Source organism: Natator depressus, chromosome 17 (genome assembly GCF_965152275.1).
Source record: "Natator depressus isolate rNatDep1 chromosome 17, rNatDep2.hap1, whole genome shotgun sequence".
NCBI lineage: Eukaryota > Metazoa > Chordata > Testudines > Cheloniidae > Natator > Natator depressus.
Window position 1 is genome coordinate 18,779,828 of NC_134250.1, and position 23,002 is coordinate 18,802,829.

General features: G+C 45.7%; 1 protein-coding gene and 1 long non-coding RNA gene across 2 annotated transcripts in view; one reads left to right on the forward strand and one right to left on the reverse strand.

Moving 5' to 3' along the window:
* CUX1 (cut like homeobox 1) overlaps positions 1–10,865 on the forward strand; it is a 399,694-nt gene extending 388,829 nt beyond the window's left edge. Inside the window, exons 21-23 of the mRNA XM_074975052.1 lie at positions 2,021–2,101; positions 6,952–7,016; positions 8,281–10,865. Of these exons, the coding sequence (XP_074831153.1) occupies positions 2,021–2,101; positions 6,952–7,016; positions 8,281–8,341 (207 nt within the window). The 3' untranslated portion in view covers positions 8,342–10,865. The remainder of the gene's footprint in view (positions 1–2,020; positions 2,102–6,951; positions 7,017–8,280) is intronic.
* Positions 1–23,002, reverse strand: part of LOC142000629 (uncharacterized) — a 91,561-nt gene that overhangs the window by 24,122 nt on the left and 44,437 nt on the right. The window lies entirely within an intron of this gene.

The following is a 23,002-nucleotide window of genomic DNA, read 5'->3' on the forward strand; positions in this document are numbered from 1 at the left end:
CTATGCTACAGCTGCACATGGACTGAGCACGCTTTCCCGCAGTCTGCTCCTTCCACAGCCTCATGCCCGCTGCACTGGTTCTCCCATCCTTTGGGTCCAAGGCTCTGCAGAGCACAAGGCAGGGGCTGGGCCATGCTGTATTATCAGCCTGTATTACTGGCTCTAAAACTGAATTCTTTTTTGCATCTGTAGGTTTAAGCTAGACCTTTAAGGTAATGTTGGGGGGGGGGGGGTTGCAAGTGCATCTTAGTAAGAGGATTTTTGAGGAATTTTTTAAATGCAAATCTCTTCTCTGCCTCAGATTGGTATAGGATTTTTGAGCTGAAGCGGCCTGACAGCACTGCAGAAGGTACCTGGTGCTGTGCATATTGTACAGAGTTCTTGCCAGCCCAGTACTTCAGTCTGCTCTTAGAAAGGGACTTCCGCAGCAGCAGCAGGGGATCACACTGGAATAAAGGGGGCTAGGAGGAAACCTTCCCTGAGGGCAGTTTGTCCCATAAGAGCCTTGCAGAGTTTTTTGCATCTTCCTTTGAAGTACTTGGTACTGATCTCTGTCAGAGAGGACACTGATCTAGATGGTCTAGTCTGGCACTTGCTATGTAAAGAGCACGTTTCAGCCAAGAACAATTATTTTGCCTGTAATTTTTTCTTCTCATTGCTGCTGCTAATTAACAACATAGAATAAATTCACCTCCCTGAACCCAGGAGAAGGAAGGAGCAAAGGGGCTGGGAAGTTTGTGTAAATGCAAATACTGTGTCTAGGCTGAGCTATGAAAACCTCCTTAGAGACGTGTCTGAGCTGCTGGATCCAGATACAAACTTCCCCAGAGCGTTTGGATCCGAGCTTTGCTACTGCAGATGTCGGGATGTGAAAGCCCCCTGAAATCATCACCTCCATTAGCTATACAGCAGCTGGAGTATGTGGGCAGGGCTTAAACTCGCAAGGCTCTGAGTACTCATCTCAATCTAGCAAAACCCTTACGCACCTGCTTAACTTTCTCCATATGAGTAGTTTCATTGGGTACATCTACACAGCAATAAAAAAACCTTCAGCAGCAAGTCTCAGAGCCCAAATTGGATGACTCAGGCTTGCAAGGCTAAAAGTTGCAGTGTAGAGGTTGGGATTTGGGCTGGAGCCGGGGCTCTGAGCCTCTTCCCTCTTGCAGGGTTTCAGAGCCTGATCCCAAACATCTACACTACGCTCTTTAGCCCTGCAGCCTGAATCAGTTGACCAGGGCTCTGAGACTCGGAGACTTGGTGTGCAGACCTACCCATTGCTGCCAAAGCCCTGAGCCTGCTGGGGCCAGAGAACTCAGCACCTTGCAGGACTGACCCCTTAATCAGACCTTCCAGGCTCTGTTTTGTCTGTCTGAGCAGGTGTGTGGCGCATGCTGCCTGGGGTATAAAGCCACAGAATGAAACCTTGTTTAATGTACTCTGAGCACACAGGTTTAACGCACTGTTTACAGGTTTGGTAAGGCTGCTTGGATTTACGGAGAGAGGGGAATGAAGTGGGCCAGAGTGCGAAACAGAATGAGGCAATCAGGAGAATGATCTTCCTTGTCCAGGTACAAAGAATTGGTTACCTCTGAAACATGCAAGAAAGTTTTTAAAAGTAAACAACCTTAAACGAATATACGGTATTCTGGCCGGCCTGGAATGGAACATGCCTCCTCTCAGGGTTCCAGTGGCTCAGACCTAGTTCAGATGCCTGCTCCACCACAGACCCTGTGTGACCCTGGGCAAGTGACTTGCTCTCTCCTGATGCCTCGCTTCCCCATCTGTAAAATGGGAATCAGAATCCTTCCTTTCTCCCCCACTTGTCTGTCTTGTCCATTTAGACTGGAAGCTCTGTAGGGCAGGGACTGTCTCCTGCTGTGTGTGTTCTGCGCTTACCACGTTGGGGTCCTGAGCTCAGCTGGCGCCCCTCTAGTGGTTAATGTAATAATAAAAATAATGTGGCCAAAGTAATTTTGCTTTAACTGGGCTGAATCTGTTTCTCGTTCTGATCTTGCTGTAGGGGCGGCTGATCCTGTCCAGCAAGGCAGCTCGCACTGTTGCGTTTTTCTACACTCTCCTGCTGCATTGCCTGGTCTTCCTGGTAAGTGTTTAGGTCTATAAAAGGGGAACTGATGACTGCTTACAACGGCCAGAAAATACCCCATAAAGTGCTCAGCTTTTCATTTTAAACCAGGAGACGTACTCTTGCCTCTTCCAAGTAAGTGTGTGGTAGCTCATGCATCCGTGCACCAAAAGACACGGAGCACAATGCACCCAAGGAGATGGGGAGACAGAGGCACCGAGGTGGGAAGTGACTCACCCAGGGTCACGGTGTGTAAGTGGCAGACCTGGGACTAGAACTCAGGTGTCTCTTGATACCTTTCCCTGATCTAGCTGTGAGGCTACATTGTCTGTGAAAAGAAAAGGAGTACTTGTGGCACCTTAGAGACTAACCAATTTATTAGAGCATAAGCTTTCGTGAGCTACAGCTCACTTCATCTGTGAGTACCTCTACACTGCAATAAAAGACCTGGGGCTGGCCTGGATCAGCGGGTTCAGGCTAAACATTGCACTGCAGATGTTCAGGCTCGGGCAGAAGCCTGGGCCCCAGCCCAGGCCCAAATGTTTACACTTCAATTCTGAGCCCTGCAGCTTGAGCCCTGCAAGCCTGAATCCAGTGACTCGGGCTCTGAGACTCAGTGCTGCAGGGTTTTTAGCGCAGTGTAGGCAACATACGCATTTTGTTGACATGCTAGTCTCTTACCACTCTGCTTTCAGATAGTTGCATAGGATTGAGCCCGATTTAAATGCAGGAGTCCTTGGGAGTTCCTACAACTCGACAGCATTAGGGCAATCCATCCACTCACCAGGGCTTTAAAGGCTTTTATTAATCTAGTCATTCAACATGAAGTTCAGAGCGTAAGAAATTTTAGAAATGTCCCTGAGACCCAACATGCCGGTCTACGTTTGGCTCACTGTGATCCCATCTTCCTGCTTTCTCATCACGCCCTTTAATCTCTTCAGAAACAAATGGAGATGGTTCTTGAGCTCAGTTAGTCTCTGCTTTGCCTTTCTTGGCAATTTACTACAGTACCATCTTTGCCTTACACTCTGCAGGACACAGTTCTGCTAGTGAGTCCTACATTCCCCTAGCGTCTATACTTTTAGTTTCTAAACATTTACCAGTGTAAATACACTCCCACACATCTCTCTCTTTCATAATGTTAAAAGTCTTAATTAGGTCACTGCAATGTCTCCTCTTCCAGAGGGAATAATCTCCAATTCCATTGTGGGAAAAGTCCTATGGAACTTAATAGTGTTAAAAACAACCTGGGTTTAAAATCCTGTAGAATTGTAAAAGTCCTATAGAGGTGAATAGACCATGATCTCCTTTCTGTAGACAATTTAAAATTTAGATAATCCTATCGGGTTTAATAGAGAATTATATCCTGGCTATAGACTTCCATAGGTTGGTTTAAAACTTCTATAGAAAAGTTACCGGTCTCTAGAAATATCCCATAAAGGTGTCCCTGTCAAGTAGCTGTGTTGCTTTAGCCCCTATGAAGCCGCTCACACGGTATTCCCCAGTACTGGCAAACACGACAGTGTTGTCATTGTATGCTGTTGTGTTTTGGACCAAGGCAATTCTCGGCTGCTTCGCGAGCAGCCAACATGCAGTATCTTAGCTGTGGCAATTTGGAATTCTGGCCCTCACTGCATAACTGCAAAGAAGTGATACTGATGTGCTCACTACAGTCTTTTGGACCTTGGACTTATTTTGCCTTTTTTAATGCAGCTGTGCCCTGATCCAGTGATTTTTCCACAACAACCCCCCAATGTCTTCTAGCTGATCTGTATTTCCAAAGGCAGGAAGCTGCAAACTGTGGATTTTCCTTTCCCAGTCAGTATGGCCCCAGTCCTGTGATCAGATCCAAGCCGGAAGCCCTGTTGACTTTAATGGGGCTCGGCATAGGCAGCCTCCTGTGAAGGTCAGTTTGCAGGGTATGGATGGAAAGTCCCAATATGATCCAGTGGAGTTGGATGGCTGCCCACTCAGACCAGATAGATAAAGGCGGCCTCAATCTGGCAGTTCCCTTGTGCTCAGGGCTGTGTTCACAGCTGTCTTTTCCCCCCTTTTGTGAATTTCAATTCCCCCTAATGTGGAGGCCTGCTGAATGGTATTTCTGGAATTACAGCATTTCCCCAGTGGCAGGATCATGCTTCTGAGTTGCATAGGAAATATCAGCAGCAGATGCCCAGGTCTCCAGCCTGTATTTGTAGTGGCATTGGGCTTTTCAGTCTATCCTGGTTTAAAGTTTTATTTACAGAATTTCTGGGGCGTTTATCTGTCATGGGAGGGAAAACTTATCAATGATTAAATGAGACAAGATGAAAGACAAACGAATGTTTCTACCCAGATTTTGTCAGAATAAAGCCAACCTACAGTCATCTTGTGGGGAGGAGAGCAAAGAAATACAAAGTTAAGCTTCATTAACGTTTAAAATGTAACCGGAAACTATTAGGCATAAGAATTGCATGGATGGAATAATTTCATTCTGTCTAAACATCACAAGGCCAGAGCTGCAAAGCCATTGACACCAATGGCCTTTGGATCAGGCTCCAACTGCATACACTTAACAATGGGCTGGACGATTCTGTCTGATCCACTTCTACCATCTGAGAAATGTCTTTCCTCTTAATCTAGAAACAGAGGCCTTCACCTCCCTCCATCTGGCTTCCTTTCCACAAATCTTTTCTTTCTTCTCCCTTTTGTGAATTTCAATTAACCCTAATTTGGAGGCCTGCTGAATGGTATTTGTAGAATTAGAGTATTTCCCCGGTGACAGGATAATACCTTCTTACAAGTCACGAAGGCATTAGCACATCAGCTTCGGCAGCAGATGTGGAGGTCTTCTGCCTGCATTTGCAGCCCCATTGTGCTTTTCGGTGAAGTCGATTGTAAAGTTTTATTTAAATCATTTCTCCACTCCACACTTATTATATGTGTAATATCAAAGATGGTCAACAGACCAGTGAGATGTACAACAGAGGCCACCATACTACCGCCCTCCTCTTCATTAATGGAAGCGAGGATGTATCTAGACCTACATGCCAACAAGCTAAACATGTCAGGAGATGGCACTTAGATGGAGGGATAGCTGATTTTCAGAAGTACTGAGTAACCTAAGCTCCTCTTGACTTCAGCTGGATTTGTGGGTGCTCAGCGCAGCTGAAAATCAGGTCTCTGAAGAGGCCTGCCATTTGCACATTACTTCTGTCGACGAGTTTAAAGAAGGGCAAAAAGGAATAGAGCCCTTCTTGTTGACACAAAAGGCATCATTGTTTTAGCTTGAGAACTGCTCTTTAGCAGCTTACCCATTGGTTCAGTGAAAGGCACTGCATACACTTCTATGGCTCTGTGAGTACTATAGTGAAAATCACTTTTCATTCATGGATTTTAGAACACACTACAAAGACGGGCAAGGTACAATATTCTGGTTTTATAGATGAGGGGAAACGAGGCTCGGTAAAGATAAGTTATTAGCTAGTGGTCTCAAAACAAGTCCATGGCAGAGCCAGAATCAGAGTCCAGTTCCCGACCTGCTGGGCCATGCTGTCTCCCTATTGTTAATTTCACACTGCATCAATGGACCTGGACAGCCCTGTAGCCTCTTCTTCTGCTAACTCTCCAGTTTATCTCCATTCATGGATTTTAGACCTTCCCATTCCTGTAGTCTTTTTCCTCCCCTTTAAGTTGCTCTGTTTGCAGAGACCCTCTGCACATTACAGGTTGCAAATTACAGCATGCAAAACTAATCCAAATTTGGTAGGCAAAAGTCCTAAAACTCAAGGGAGGAGAAATTGAAGCTTCTGGTTCAGTTTTATTTTCTAAAAATTAACCCTCATATGTAATCATGTAGTATATTTAAATCTCTTAGTAGTGGTGGTAGTTAACAACTGTGTTCCAACCACACAGCTCTTCCTTAATGTGCTCTTTAATCATGTATTGAAAAATTTCATATTCTTGACCACATTGAAATCCACCCCCTGGAACAGCGGTGGGCAAACTTTTTGGCCTGAGGGCCAGATCTGGGTATGGAAACTATATGGCAGGCTATGAATGATCATGAAAGTGGGGGTGGGGTGCGGAAGAGGGTGAGGGCTCTGGGGTGGGGTTGGGGGTGCAGGAGGGTGCTTCAGGATGAGACCAAGCTGGTTCGGAGGGCAGGAGGGGGATCAGGGCTGGGGCAAGCTCCGGGCAATGCTTACCTCAAGCAGCTCCCAGAAGCAGTGGCATGTTCCCGCTCTGGCTCCTACACGGAAGCGTGGCCAGGCAGCTCTGTGCACTGCCCTGTCCACAGGCACCGCCCCTGTAGCTCCCATTGCTATGGTTCCTGGCCAATGGAAGCTGTGGGGGTGGCACTTGGGTTGGTGGCAGCGTACAGAGCCCCCTGGCTGCTCCTACGCACAGGAGCTTGAGGGGGGACATGCTGCTGCTTCCAGGAGCCACGCAGAGCTGGGCAAGCTCTGGACCCTGCTCCCTGGTGGGAGCTCGAGGGCTGGATGCGGCGCTCAGGCCGTACACTGCCCACCCCTGCACTGGAACATACATAGTTTATGGCTATGAAAAACCAAGAGACACGTGCATCCAAAGCATGCACTTACTATTCTACCCAGCCCATTACTGTGTGCATTTGATTGACTGGGGCAGACAGTTATTTCTTTAAGGCTGTAGCAAACATTTCTCTAACAGACATGGATGAATCAGACCCTGTGGTTATGTAAAGCAATACAGCATCACAGAGGGTTGGTCATCAAAGTCTGGTTGGTGGCTTATGGTAAGAGAAGTGAGATGCTGGTCACAGCTGCACTAACGTACTGAGCAGAAAGTAAATACAGGGGGCCTCTCATTGCAATGGGAAACAGTTAACAGCATTTCTTATTTCCCAGGTACTCTACAAAACTGCTTGGAGTGAGAGCGTGGGAAGGGACTGCACTGCTTACTGTGCCAAGAAGTATGTATGAAAACAGAACAATTCAGTACAATCCAGATTTCAAAACAGTTACTGTCTTGAGAAGAGGAGCAACTTTGATTTAACCAGAGGAACATTTGGGCTTGCAATCACTTTCTAAACACACGGTCGCACTAAAGTGCAGTTCTGTTCTGAAAAACAGCACCTTATTTCAGCACATCAGTTCCCTGTGACTACTTTTAAGAGTCTTATCTACTATCTTTAGTACCGGAAGTAAAGGTTGATTCTTAATAGCCCTGCAAAGGCAAAACCAGTTCAGACAGAGTGAGCTGAATTTTGTTCCTTCTTGTGAACCAATTGAATTATTAAGTTCTAATCATGACACCTTTATCAGCAATCGCTAATAGGATTTTAGAGATGTAACCTAAGCCTTAATTTGGTGAGGACGACATTTTTGCTGGTGAAGATGCACAAGAATAAAACAATCCAGGCTCAGCTTGCTGGAGGGACTGTTTTATTCATTAGAACTGCAAACCTTTAAGACAATAAACATGGAAGCCCGCTGTACCATATCTACACGGGCTTACGGAGCGGAACACCAGTTTTGAAATTAGCTGCAGAATGACAAATACTCGAGAGATCGATTAATTTGGAGACTAATATTTTCAGAAGCTGAGGGCCTAATCCTGCAACGCCCATGTGCACAAGTAATCCTCTCACGTAAATGAGGGTGGGATAAAGCTGGGTGAAGATTTTCAGCCACAACTTTTTTTCCACTGAAAAATGTAGATGCAGATTAACTGAAACATGGGGAAATTGTGTCTAATCCACCAAATGGTTCTAGTTAAAAATCCCCACAAAATAAAAATGTGCTATTTTTAAACTACTTTGTTTCAAAATGTACCTTCCATTTTTTAAGTATTCAAAAAAAAATTAAACACAACATTGTTTTGAGTCGAATGAAACATTTTAAACTGAAATAAGCTTTTTTCCAGTTTGCCAAAAAAATTTCATTTGGGGTCAACCCAAAATGGGTTTTTTCCCCCAATTTTTTCAGAATGGCTAGCAAAACAAAACAACAATCAGTTGCTCCAGATGTGAGTAAAGACATCCAGATCAGGTCCCATGATTTGTTTTCAGCTGCTCTGACTAACTCATAGGGATTTCTTGGTGGTGTGAGTGAGACTATGGTCCTGATTATGATAGGTGGTGTTGGAAGGGCAGTCTGGCTTCATACTGATTTCAGTGTGTATTGGGTCTTGCCGTGGAACTTGTGCTGATTCATTATTTAACTTGTTCTTTTCAGGTATGCTGATCACTTGCACAAGTTCCATGAGAATGGAGACAATGGCGATATGTGGCAGTGAAGGCTGGAATCGAGGCTCTTCACATCCCCAGGGACTGTTAATTCCATCAGTAGCATTTGGCCGCACTTGTTCCCATGTTTTCTGTCCCTGCTGTGACCATTGTGACTTGAACCTTCTAAGATTACCTTTGTGCTTTGTAAGATGGAGAAGCAGTGATCCTTTCCCCACTTTGACACTTGTAGGTTAGAAGCAGCAATGGTGGAGTGTCGTTTTGCAAAACATAAGTGTAAGGAAGCAGATTCCATCTGGAATCGTAGAAATTCTGTGTATTCCCTTGGGTGATGGTGTCTGAAGCTTTAGGAATCTCCAAAGTAAGAGAGGACAGTTCATCCTCATTTCATTTAGATTTGCTTTACAAACCTGTAGGAGGTAGGGAACTGTTCTGTTGAAAGCTAACATCTTCATGTAGCTTTTGAGGGCTGGTGAACAGGGTGGGACCCTACTTTGATGTAAGCACCACCTCGTAACCTCTTCAAAGTCCAACACACTAGCCTGGCTAAACCTCCCATGAAATAGGGAAAACTGACCCCTTGACATTAGTGGCTTTTACAATGGCTTTGTATTTAAAAAATTTGTTCATGCTCTAGCAAATTCTTGAGTGATCAAAGACTACAGATTTTACTGGACTTTGAAATGGCTTCTTGCAAGAGCCTACAATAAATTGTCTTACCCTTTGTGAGGTCAGTCATCCAGAGACAGGAAAACACTGTATTTCTTATTGAATTAAAATCTTGTTCAGCTCTGTATGTAATCTAATGTGCATTTCTTGAGGCCTCTGAGAGTGCTGTCGAGTAAAAGCTGACAGGCTTTTTTACTGGCATTATTGAACTGGAGACTGACTTACACTTGAAATGGACTCGATGTTTAGGATTTAATTGGCATGAGGGAAGTGTGGCTAATAAGCATGGAGCTCATTGGAAGTGCAGTGGGCACTCGCGGATAATAGAAATGTTTCTGCTTTGCTGCAAAGGATGTGTTAGCACAGTGCAAGATGTCTGATGGGCAAACTTGCTTGCATTGCAGCCTGGCGGGTAAGTGTCTGACTCTTCTGGGCTACTTTTCAGCTTGAATGAGTTAATTGTTGACCGTGGGTTATTTGGGGGGAAATGTGACTGATCTGCTAATAAAAGTCATTGATTTAGTTGGGGGAAAGAAAATACTTGGTAAGCTGATTTATATGGAGCTTGTAAATTCCTACTAGGATTCCACATTCCTGCAAGGTGCTGAGCACCCTCCACTTCTATTGACTGCAGTGATCATTGAAAGTACTCAGTAGCATGCCAGATCAGGCCCTTACTCTATAGTTAATAGTATGGTCCATTCTTGCTCAGTTAAAATCCCCATTCTAGGCCAGAAGACTGTTGTTGCCTCATGGTTAATATTGCATAGCAAACCACACACATGTGTTAGTAAGTGTGATTGTATAAATAGAATACGCAGTCAGTGATAAGACTTTCCATATGCCATGAGCAATGAAGATCTATTTATAGTTGCTCAGCCTGTAGAAAACAGTAAAATGCTAATTGCAATGAAGATGATAATACACAAGGACCAATCAGCACCTGTCTATACAGAGAGGTTGAAGAGGACTCGGGGCTTGTCTAGGGGAGAGAAATCTGCCCTGGATGTGATTACACTGCTACAAATCCCTCATCTAGCCACATTGTTATGGTGGAAAAGGGGATGTGCACCAGTAAATTACTAGTGTAAATCCTGTTTTACATTGCAGTGACTCTACTGGGAATTTACCCCCTTTGCAACTACACTGAGAGAGCTACAGCAGCACAAAAATAAAATAAAAATAGACGGGGTCGAAGTATTGGTGTGTTTGTTAAAATGAATAGGACTCTCTAAACTAAACAGGCTGTTGCTTCTTATGAAGCTGCAGCATTTTGTTTGTTGTCACTATTTCCTCTCTTTGAATAACTCAGTGATAAGTATTTCGTCTCAGAGATTGTGATCAAAACACAGCCAATTTTCCATAGATTTGTATCCAGCTCAGGTCTGTGCTGCTGCTTCAAAGTAATGTTTATCAGCATTTTTAAGAGGAAGGCAACTTTATCTGAAAGGACAATCTCTCTAGCTTTCGAGAGATTATGCCCGATCTCTCTCAGGGCCTGATTACGTGTGGTGCAGAGCACCTTCCAACTCTCATTGATTTCAGGGGCAGCATATGGGGCTCGGCACTTGCAGGATTGGGAACGTAAAGTAGACGTGAGCTCTCAAAGACCAGAGCAAGTTACGGGTGCTTTTCACATCCAAAAAGATAATGGTCTTTATATACGGAATAAATAGGTGTTTTGCTGTCCTTGCTAAAAGAGCAATCTTGGTAAGAATGGGATATTTGCTAGGCTAGTTTCTTTTAGGTTTCATAGGGAAAGTCAAACTTACTTTATTTAGATGCTATATTGCGTATATTAGAATTGCAAAATATGCTTAGAAATTGGCACATGTAATCTTCCATAAATGATTTAAAATGGATATTATTGAGCTATGCAAGACGTGATCAAATAAACCTAGACATGCATCAAGACTGATTTGCCTTTGTGGTTCTGTTTTTTACAAGCAAGAAGCATCCCAGTTCAATTCCCAGCTACAGGAGGACAAAATTTGCAGCTAGTTTTAGAAATCCAATCCGACAGCTAAAGTAACTGTTTGAGGTCTTGCACAGTCGGAAGGAGCAGCATCTCCAGCCCTGTAAGGCAGCTTTGGTCCCTGCTGTGTGAGGATCAGGGCCACCTGCAGTTGAGATGAAATATGCTTTGCTAGGTATAAACAGGAAGGAGAAAATACTCTGCTACGGAGGGGGTAGGACCATTGCTGAATACCCTCAGTGCTCAGGGATGAGTAGGCTCTGCCCCTCACAAGATTCAAGCCCGAATGCTGTTCTGGTTCCTCCTGTCATGCAGATGGTCAGGCTGAACTCAAACCAGCAGTCTCTGTGTTGGTTTCATTCCCTGGCCATTGCTAACAGTGCTTCCTGTGGGGAATGAGAAACTATTGTGTTTATATTTTAAAACAAGACCTTCAGACAGGTTTGAGGGGTCAAGGATTATTTTTTTTAATTAAAAAAAACCCCTCAAACCAGTTCTATTTGCTTTTCTTAATTTTGATGGTGATTTTCCCTCTAATTTTCCTTTCATCCATGACCAAGCACCGATTTTACACTTCAGCCATTTACATGCACATCTCCTCATGTATTTGTATCAAATGAACATGGGCAGCCTCCAGCTCTCTGGGGATGGCAGGAACACTCACATCTTGTTGTGGCACTTTAGACAGTGTTACCTGGTGGGGATTAAAAGGGAACAAGGAGGGAGAGACACTGGCTCTCTGCACAGGTCCAGAGGCGGGCAGGCTTCTTACAAATGAGTAGAGTGATCTTTTTTACCTGTTGCATTCCAAGGGCTAATAAAATGGCCAGTTTCAGGTGGAATTGTTTGCTCCCAGTTCTCCTCCTCTTGTGGCTTGCAGCCTATTTTGGTCACCTCCCCATACAAACACATTCCCACGGCCTCTTTGTGCTGAATGAGTCGTCACAGGCGGAGCTGAAAAGGGAAATGTTTGATGGGATGATCATGAGTAAGGCTACGATTTAGTCACGGAATCCGTGACTTCCGCCCTGGGTGCCACAGAGTCCCGCAGCCTCCCGCAGTGGCAGGGAGCTGTGAGGTACCCCTGCTGCCTAAGACAATAAGGTCCCCAAACTCCCAGCCGCTGTGGGTGGCAGGGGGGATCCCTGGCTGCCGCTGCCAGTCACAGGGAACTTTGCAGCTCCCCACGCCATGGAGGGCAGGGGGACCCTGCAGCCCCAGCCGCAGTTGGTGGAGGTGCAGGGGTGGGGGGCTGGAGCTCCCCGCCACCCTGCATCTTTATCATGGATATTTTTAGTAAAAGTCAGGGGCAGGTCATTGGCTTCCGTTAATTTTCCTTTATTGCCTGTGACTTTTACTAAGAATATCAGGTGACAAAATCTTAGCCTCCTTCATGAGACTAGAGTTTGACTTGTGATCATCAGCTTTCAACCCTGTTTTCTTCTCAGTGGGGTTTTGTTTTAGGGGCTGCACCTCAGAACTACAAGACAGTGCTTCCAACACCGACAGGGGCTCAAAGGAAAGGGGAGGAAAATGCATGGCTAGAGAAACTTGGAGGAAAGTGAACACCTGCCAGCCCCATGTCTGCTTCCTTCGTATCCCCTCTACTTTTACCAGCCCCCGCCCCCCCACCCTCCAGGCCTTTTAAGCTAAGCAACTGACTTAGGAGCTGTAAACCAGCTCTAGACAGCAGCAGTGCACAGTTGCTGCTGAAAGAAGTGTCATTTTTCTTTGGAAGTTCCACCGGCAGAAGTGATTCTGCTACACTGGTGTAAAGTCAGTGACACTGCATTCACACGGCCGTTACAGAACAGAACCCAGCCCACCATGTTTATACTCCTTTCCCTACTGTTCTCTCACAGCCTTCTGTTGGGAGCTCCAGCCCTCCATAAGGAAAGCAACATGCCATTCTAATAAGCCAGGGAGAGGCATCCATTTGTCATCCATCGGTGACTTCTCCGCCATCAGCCTTAAAGCACCTCTGAGGTGTGCACCAACAGCCCACTTACGTCCCATTGTGGGTTACCTGTTATGTTGCAAAGACCTCCCCTTCCCCACCTGCTCCAGCGGCAGTGCAAGGCAAAAGCCTCAGGGGCTGAAGGAAGGAAGAGCGTGCATGTCTTCGTAGCCTCTTTGGAAGTTTGTTTCTACAGAAGTCTCCCTATCCACAGGCTCGCTGGCTTCTTGGTCACTGTATTCCAGGCACACAGGAGGGCAGTGGTAATTGCAGTAGCTAGCTCTAAAATGGAGGCTTACAAAGAACCAAAACCGCTCTTCATCCACTTGGTAATTTCCTGTAACTCTTACTCCAGTGGCTTAAACACACATCACTCCAGGGCTCCCGGCCTTTCAATGGGCCTTTCAATGGAACGGAGTGAAGAGCTCCAGGGTGGGTGCTGGAAGTAGTGCTTCCCCTTTCTGACAGGCATGCAGCAAAGGAATCTTGCAACAGACTTGATCTACAAAAATAATTTGCTATTTCAAGCAGCACCAGCCCCTTTGCTGCAGCTAGAGAACTTTGCTGTTTCTGTATGAGAGAAAGAACTGCGGCCTCCTAAAGTTCTAACCATGCAAGCCAAAAATCATTAATTATCAAGGGCAAGGCTAGCCTGAATTCAGGAGGACTCTGTACCAGAGACCCGGGCAAGGTTTCAGTGAGTGTCAGATGCTTCTGGGTTTCAAAGCTGCTCAGTGGCTGGTGCCATGTGGAGACCTGCTGGAGACCCTTCAAATGATGTTCAGAGAATTATATGCTGTCACTGCTTGAGGCCCCTTCTCCAACGGAAAAGAGAATTCATTCAGGCCAGGGTTTATTTACTTGATTAGCAAGACAGATGCCATTGCAGAGTAGCAAAGAGCCGGGAAAAAGTTGTCTCACCGAATTATATGTCACATGGCGAGAGCAGCCAGGCAGGGAAAGCTTGGTTCTGCCTCCAGAGATGCCCCCTTCATGTCTCTCACGCCCCCCCCCACCCCCACCCCGGGCCTCAGTTCAGTCTCTAAGACAGCTCAGGAAAGTTGAAATGATTCCCCCAGCCAGCCTATGGACCTATCGTTCATATTAGCATCTCCAATCTTGTTACTGCAGCAGCAAAGTGGCATGGCCATGATAGCAAGGAACGACTAGACCCATGACAAATGATTAATATTAATTATTTGTATTATTGTAGCACCTAACAGCCTCTAACATGGGCCAGGACCCCACGGTGCCAGTGCCTTACACAACTGAGCAGAGAGACACTCCCTGCCCCAAAGACAAACCCGGGCTGTGAGCAAACCAAACGTCAGTTCAGGCTCAGCCAAGGTTCTGCTGGCTGAGACTGGACCCAGGCACAGGACAGTCTTTCCCTCTATGCTGCACACAGGCATGTAAAGACGTGAAGGACTAGGGAGGTTGCATGCTGCCCTCTCCCCAGCAAAGGACAGCCAAAAGGAAATCCCAGCTCAAGCAACCTATTCTGGTTGTTTCCCGTTCTTACACTGCACACGCACCAGCCCTCAGGACAAAAGTATGCAACGTTGGAGGGGAAATTGCAGAGTTTGGACTCGATACCAGGTAGTAATCCCTTTGTTCCATAGATCTCAAAGCATTTTACAAAGGCGGTCAGGATCATTATTCCCATTTAACCAACAGGGAAGCCAAGCCACAAAGGCAAAGGGACTAGACCAAGATCACCCAGCAGGCCCAGGGAAGAGCCAGGAATAAAACCCAGATCTCCTGAGTCCCAGTTCAGTGCTCCATCCACTGGGCAACACTGCCCAGGTAAAAACAGAGTGCGCCTGGTTATCCCTGGTACAGCATAGCTGGTGAGCAAGCTGAGGATGTGGGATGTATAAGTCTCCATACCCTTCCTATCCCATCTAGATTGGTCCATTAACTGCTCTGCTGTCACTGTTCTTGCCCTAAGTCAGATTTTCTGGGAACAATCAAGTGACCAGACTTTGTTCTCACAGTAAAACTGAAGTGAGTCAAGGGCTATTCAGATTGCACAGGGCTTATCCCCTCCTCTTACGTGAAAGAGGCACGACTCTGCAATGACATTACTCATATGCAGATGTGCGAGGGGACAAATGCATCACTTGGCAGCACAGTCTTCAGGAACTTTAGTACTGGGCTGAGTCTAACTCAGTCAGCCATAACACAGAAGTGGTGGCCAGAGCCCCGATCTCATCTGCTTCCCAGCCTCAAGGACAATCAGCCTTGCCAGGCCGCACCCACCCACCCCTTTCCATCCTCCCTGATGGAGACAGACAACTGGATCAGACGCCTCTGGGCACTGAACACTCTGCGTCTCCAGATTTCACATCCACTCTGCTTAGCTTTTGCCACCGACGGTTCATTAGCCTTAACCAACCACAGACAAGAGCCAGAAGCAGGCTGGCTTGAAGGTCAGCTTCCATCCTGCACCAGAAACTAGTGACAGACCATTTCCCCAATCATATACGCAAAGTGGTTGCACTTATATGCACACGTCATACTTTAACTGCAGGTTGTGAGTTTCCAGTTGTTAGCCCCACCTACCGGAGGAGCTTGGAGCACTTAACAAGTAATTGGCAAAGGCTCACCATCCCCTTTGTGAACTATTTGTCCCATTTTACAGATATGGCAACTGAGGCATAAATGACAACCCCAAGGTCACACAGTAAATCACCCTCATGAAATATACATGCCTATTTCTCTGGGGCTCTTCTTCAAGAGTTCTTACGGTAGCCCATAAAAACTGCCTACCTTCATCACTTCTCGCCACAGACACTCATACCCTTACAATTCATTTCCCTCTCAATGTCTCTTCCTCTCTCTGAAATCACGTCCCGTTACCAAACCAGTAATTTAAACTTCAGTTGCTCACTGAATGGTACAAATGACAACAAATTGGGCTTTTCCCATTGTTTGTTTTCAGATTGGGCAAGCAGTTCATTTCCCAGTTACCATGAAGTGGAGAACTGAAGGTTAATCACATTGGGTTTTTATCCCATGCTACCCATAAATGAGGTTTCAGGTTTTTTTCTCCAGCTCATCTAGTCTAATCCTCTTCCCATGGAGGACAATTCTCTACAGCATCTTCTGGAACGTTGTGTGTCGTCATCACATGCACTGATCCATCAACTATGCTACATCCAGAAAGCAAACTCCAAAACTGTGCTGATTTGTGCCAAGCAGATTTTGACAGAATGAAAGGACACAGCTTGACTGACTTTCAGTGAACTGTTTACTTCACATATTAAATAGGAAACCACTGAAAGAACCACAGATATCTCCTTAAGCTCCTACACCAGACCATTTAATGACCTTAACATTGGGAAAGCTCCTAATTTGAGCTACTTGCCCTACTAGAGAAGTGATATTTCTTTCTCTCATCGTCAAAAGTGAGCTACCAACTACTGGAACTCAGAACTTCCTGGCTCCCAATGTTCTTTTCAGGCCACTGACTATTATCCCTCAGAACAGTTATTTTTGGCTCACAGGCTCAACAATGGCTGCTTGAGAGACAGCGTGTGTGTGTGCGCACAGTCCCAAGGGTTAATTTTTGCTAATTTAATTTGGAAGAGCATTTGGTCATTAAGTGCCTTGAAAGAAAAGAGTTTCTGCAGCAATTTGCTCTCTCTCAGTCTTTTAAATTTGATTATAGCAAACAATTGTAATCAGTATTGACATACATTCAGGAAAACAAAGGAAAACCCACACTTTTATACCCATTTAACCTATGTCTCTTTCCTCCGGTCACAAAATTCTACCAGGGGGCCTGGATGCCTCCTAGGATACAAGGGGTGTTCAGATCTCGGTCACTAGTTTAGGTTTGGCCTCAAGCAGAAGTGGCTAAAAATCACTGCCCAGGAGATGGCCAGTCTCTGGGTGAAATAAGCCAGTGCTTTCAGTCCAATTCCTAAATGGGCAGGTGTTCATGGCCAGGACTAAGTGCTCTTCTCACCCTTAGAGGTGGTCCTTCCAGATCCAGACAGGATAGAGATGTCAGAGCATTCCTTGCTGTATGTTTTCTGGGGACGCATGGACCTTCTACCACCGGTTCTGTCCAGCACACATCTGTCACGAGCCCTAAGTTTCATTATTAAAATCCCATTTACATTCAAACCTGGCTCTACTCTCTGACTAAAGAGAGAACCCTATTAAAAGAAATACAGAGCAACGGTCATTCTCATAGATGCAATGCAAAGTGCTCCATGAACCACAGTCATTACAGCAGTGTGGGGAGGGAGACAAGTTTGTAGATGAAGCATTGGCTAGAGAAGTGTAAGCAGATCTAGCATGATGCCATTATTCCAGAGAGAGATTCAGTGAGGAACCAGTGGCTGCAGACTCAAGAGGGAGTTGCAGAGTGAGTGCAAAGAGGAACAGTGTAGAAAGTTATGGCAATGTTCACATTTAGTAGCTGTGAGATAAAACAAACCATATCACAATAGGTAGGGACAATCAGGGCAGTGCTATTAAACAAAACAAACCACCAAGCTCTCTCTAAAAGCCAGCCTACAAGGCACCTCTCACTGGTTGGTTCTCAATCTAAATGGGTTTCCATAGCCACTAGCAGGCAGACATAGAATGCCTGATAGTTCTTAAAACTACAATACCCACCTGGTGAAGTGAAGAAACAGATTGACAGGGCCAGAAGGGTACCCAGAAGTCACCTACTACAGGACAGGCCCAACAAAGAAAGTAACAGAACGCCACTAGCCGTCACCTTCAGCCCCCAACTAAAACCTCTCCAGCGCATCATCAAGGATCTACAACCTATTCTGAAGGACGACCCATCACTCTCACAGATCTTGGGAGACAGGCCAGTCCTTGCTTACAGACTGCCCCCAAACCTGAAGCAAATACTCACCAGCAACCACACACCACACAACAGAACCACTAACCCAGAAACCTATCCTTGCAACAAAGCCCGTTGGCAACTGTGTCCACATATCTATTCAGGGGACACCATCATAGGGCCTAATCACATCAGCCACACTATCAGAGGCTCGTTCACCTGCACATCTACCAATGTGATATATGCCATCATGTGCCAGCAATGCCCCTCTGCCATGTACATTGGCCAAACTGGGCAGTCTCTACGTAAAAGAATAAATGGACACAAATCAGATGTCAAGAATTGTAACATTCAAAAACCAGTAGGAGAACACTTCAATCTCCCTGGACACTCAATAACAGACTTAAAAGTCACCATTCTTCAACAAAAAAACCTTCAAAACCAGACTCCAACAAGAAACTGCAGAACTGGAATTAATTTGCGAACTTGACACCATCAAATTAGGCCTGAATAAAGACTGGGAGTGGCTGGGTCACTACAAAAAATAATTTCCCCTCTGTTGATACTCACACCTTCTTGGCAACTGTTGGGAATGGCCCACATCCACCCTGATTGAACTGGCCTCGTTAGCACTGACCCCGCACTTGGTAAGGCAACTCCCATCTTTTCATGTACTACATATTTATACCTGCTTACTGTATTTTCCATTCCATGCATCTGATGAAGTGGGTTATAGCCCGCAAAAGCTTATGACCAAATACATTTGTTAGTCTCTAAGGTGCCACAAGGACTCGTTGTTGTTTTTACTGCTACAGGCTAACACGGCTACCCCTCTGAGACATAGAAATGTTTTCCCATGCACTATAAATGGGCGAGTGAGATCAATAGGATTCAAATACAGCTGAATGAAACCAGCACACTGCTTTTAATACAGGATGTCACAGTGACTCCGGTATTGACGGCATACCAGGAAAGGCACTTCAGAAACATAAATATAGGTACAGCCAATGCCAGGAGAGATGTACTCACCCTTCCAGTTTATTCTAGGATCAGGGTATGTTTAGTAAACTATGAAACACACCAGATAAACAGGCTGCCCAGGGTAAATAGGAGTTACTCAAGTCCCAGAGGAACCAGATACATGATTTTGGAACTTGTTGTGGTTTACAAGGGGGGGATTCGTAGCAATGGCAGATGGGTCAGTATTCATGAAGAATTTGTGACTTTTACCAAGGAAACAGCACCTGGCATTTTGGAGGGGGCCTAGGCCCTTTTTTCCCCCTTTTATTTATAGTTACAAATGGGCACAATTTTAAAGCTAGCACAGTTCTCAGGACAACAGCTAAGTAGCCACAATCATAACTCATGTGGCATTCTGCAGTCCTCCCAACTGTTAGTTGCTGAGAAATAAAGGATATAACATTGTCCACCAAACTTGTTCTCTTTTTAGGTTTTTCTCAGATACAAATAATAAAGTAGTGCAGTAGCACCGAGGCACCCCATTCATGGACCAGCACCCTATTGTGCTAGGTGCTGTACAAACACCAAACAAAAAGACGGTCCCTTGTATCTTTCTTGGACAAACTCTTTCAAGACTCCGATGTTTATAATGTAAAAACCGTGTGCTAGCTGTTTCCAGGATAAGCTATAGGCAGAAGCAATCTTCTGTAGGCCAGCACCGATGGGCAATGCCCACTCTGGCCCAACCTTCACCTCCAGAAGTAGAAACAGAGGGGAAGGAACACCACACCACCTGCTGGAAAGGGGTCCCAAGCTAAGCACCAAGAAATAGAGGCACACAGTGTCACCGGATGCTTTGACAGTCTTGGCCCAGATGTGCACAGTGATCATAGAATATCAGGGCTGGAAGGGACCTCAGGAGGACATCTAGTCCAACCCCCTGCTCAAAGCAGGGCCAATCCCCAACTAAATCATCCCAGCCAGGGCTTTGTCAAGCCTGACCTTAAAAATAACTAAGGAAGGAGATTCCACCACTTCCCTAGGTAACGCATTCCAGTGTTTCACCACCCTCCTAGTGAAAAAGTTTTTCCTAATATCCAACCTAAACCTTCCCCACTGCAACTTGAGACCATTACTCCTCGTTCTGTCATCAGCTACCACTGAGAACAGCCTAGATCCATCCTCTTTGGAACCCGCTTTTAGGTAGTCGAAAGCAGCTATCAAATCCCCCCTCATTCTTCTCTTCCGCAGACTAAACAATCCCAGTTCCCTCAGCCTCTCCTCAGAAGTCATGTGTTCCAGTCCCCTAATCATTTTTGTTGCCCTCCGCTGGACGCTTTCCAATTTTTTCACATCCTTCTTGTAGTGTGGGGCCCAAAACTGGACACAGTATTCCAGATGAGGCCTCACCAATGTCAAATAGAGGGGAACAATCACGTCCCTCGATCTGCTGGCAATGCCCCTACTTTTACATCCCACAATGCCATTGGCCTTCTTGGCAACAAGGGCACGCTGTTGACTCATATCCAGCTTCTCGTCCACTGTAACCCCTAGGTCCTTTTCTGCAGAACTGCTGCCGAGCCATTCGGTCCCTAGTCTGTAGCGGTGCATGGGATTCTTCTGTCCTAAGTGCAGGACTCCACTTGTCCTTGTTGAACCTCATCAGATTTCTTTTGGCCCAATCCTCTAATTTGTCTAGGGCCCTCTGCATCCTATCCCTACCCTCCAGCGAATCTACCTCTCCTCCCAGTTTAGTGTCATCTGCAAACTTGCTGAGGGTGCAGTCCACGCCATCCTCCAGATCATTAATGAAGACATTGAACAAAACCGGCCCCAAGACCAACCCTTGGGGCACTCCACTCGATACCGGCTGCCAACTACACATGGAGCCATTGATCACGACCCGTTGAGCCCGACAATCTAGCCAGCTTTCTATCCACCTTATAGTCCATTCATCCAGCCCATACTTCTTTAACTTGTGATGAAGTTAACGTTGCTGCGAGAACATCCAGGTGCCCGGCTTATTCTGCGTGCAGAAGGACACTTTACATAGCTCTAGCTCTTTCCAGCCAAGGATCTCAAAGCAATTTAGAGATGTTAATTAATTCAAGCTGTTTTGAGAAGCTTTTGAACATTTAAGGCCTGCTCCTGTCCAACATGCTCTGTGCCACATATTTTGCACCTCCTAGATTCTTACAGCATGTCTATCGCCGTACCCTTTTGAAGACAGGTGTCCGCAAGATGCCTGATCATCCTGCAGGTGCTCCCATGCTACTTAACTATCGCAATGGAATCTCAGCGCATCTGAGTGCCAGTGTGCGGGCAAGCTATTTCCTCCTTAAGCATCTTGGAAAGTGGGATGTTAAACTGGAAAGGGGTCAGAGAAGAGCGACAGGCATGTGTTGATGTCTGGAAAACCTGCCTTACAACGAGAGTGTACAGAAGCCCAGTTTAGTTAGTTTATCCAAGAGAAAATTGAGATGGGAATTGAACACAGTCTATGGAGTAACCTAAACAGGAAGATGATTTCTGATCTAGCAGATAAAAAGATCCCAGTGGCTGGAAGCCAGTCAAATTCAGAGTAAAAAATAAGGCACACTTTTTTTTTTAAAAACCTTCAAGGTAATTAATCATTGTAACAACTTACCTGAGGATGTGATGGATTCTCCATCACACAAAGTCTTTAAATCAAGACTGGACGTCTTTCTAAAAGACACACTGCAGCTCAACCGGAAATGATGGGTTTGATGCAGGAGTTCTGAGGGGAAATTCTATGGCCTGTGTAACACAGGATGTCGGAGATAATGGCCTCCAGATCTGTGAACTATCATCTTTTCCATTGCTTTTTAAATGGATGGTGCCGTTAGCTCTGGGACTCCACACTTTACAGCGCTTTTGATTTTAAAGTGACAGGACAGTTTGAATGCAAGGAACACAAACTGCCAAACAATATTTTCAATTCCCCTCCCCCACCAAAAATGTTCGCTCCAGTTCAAGTCATCAGCCCCGTACTTTCCTATATCCAAGTCCCTTATTCTGTCGTCCTCAAGACCAAACACCGTGCTGCTGCAGTTTAAGCACAATTCCCGTAAGCTCTAAAAAATAGTCTCTAAAACGGTTGCTTTAATTCTAGAGAATTAGAAGCTTTTTCCAGTTAAAATTCATGGGTCTGAGATCGTGATAATTGCCCTGGTTCTCCCCCCAAAAAACAGCTACAGAGAGATGTCAGAACTGATGAGCAACTTTACATAATCAAATGCTATGCGGTTCCCAATGATTGGAGGAACTGTGGGTTTCTGGTTAGTGACTACTTGCTAGGCCGTATGTATGCTTCTAGATGACACTGTATGAGAAAGGATGGACTTGTGGTTAAAGCACTGGGCTGGGACTCAGGAGATCTACATTTAATTCCAAGTTTCACCACAGAGAGAGTGAGTGTGTGTGTGTACGTACAAAGCTCCTAATCTCCCCTCCAAAACCCTCCCTGCTACCTTCTTTACCAATCACTGGGCGCCACCACCATCCTGCCTATCGCTCAGGCCCGGAACCTGGGTATCATCTTCGACTCGGACCTCTCTCTGGGTCCTCACATCCAAGCTGTGATCAAATCTGGCAGATTCTTTCTGAAGAACATAGAATACGACCTTTCCTATCCATCCACATCCAAGCTCTTATTGTCTTGCGCCTTGATTACTGCAACATCCTGGACTCTCTGCTCTCTGGCCTTGACTAATCCAATCTTGCCCCCTCATCTCCATTCAGAATGCTGCTACAAAGATCATTCTCCTGGCCTGCAGGTTTGACCATGTCATCCCTCCACCGGTTTCCGCTTCTCTGTGGCATCATGCATAAGCTGCTTGTCTTCACTTTCAAGGCCCTGCACGGTCCATCTCACCCTACACATCCTCACTTCTTCGTTATTGAGATGTCCATTCTTGCCTCTGATCGGCCCACGGTGCTGGCCTCCATCGCACACTTGTTCAATTTTCTAATAAGCACCTTTGTGCTGTCTCCCACCTTGGCAGGATCAGCAAAACTAACCAATTATCCCTCCTTCCAAACCCTCCTCAATTCTTGACAACAGTCAGCCTGCTGGTATGCTGAGACCACAGCCGATCAGGCTGACAGATATTGTCTCATTCTTTCTTTGTACTCCTCCGTCTGTCTGTCTGTCGCCATCGATTGTCTTCTACTTTGATTGTAAATTCTTTGGGGCAGGGACTGTCTCTTTGTTCTGGATTTGTATACCACCTAGCACAATGGGATCCTGGTCAGCGATGGGGACTGCTGGGAGCTACCACAATGCATATATTAAATAATACTGTGTACATACAGTGCCT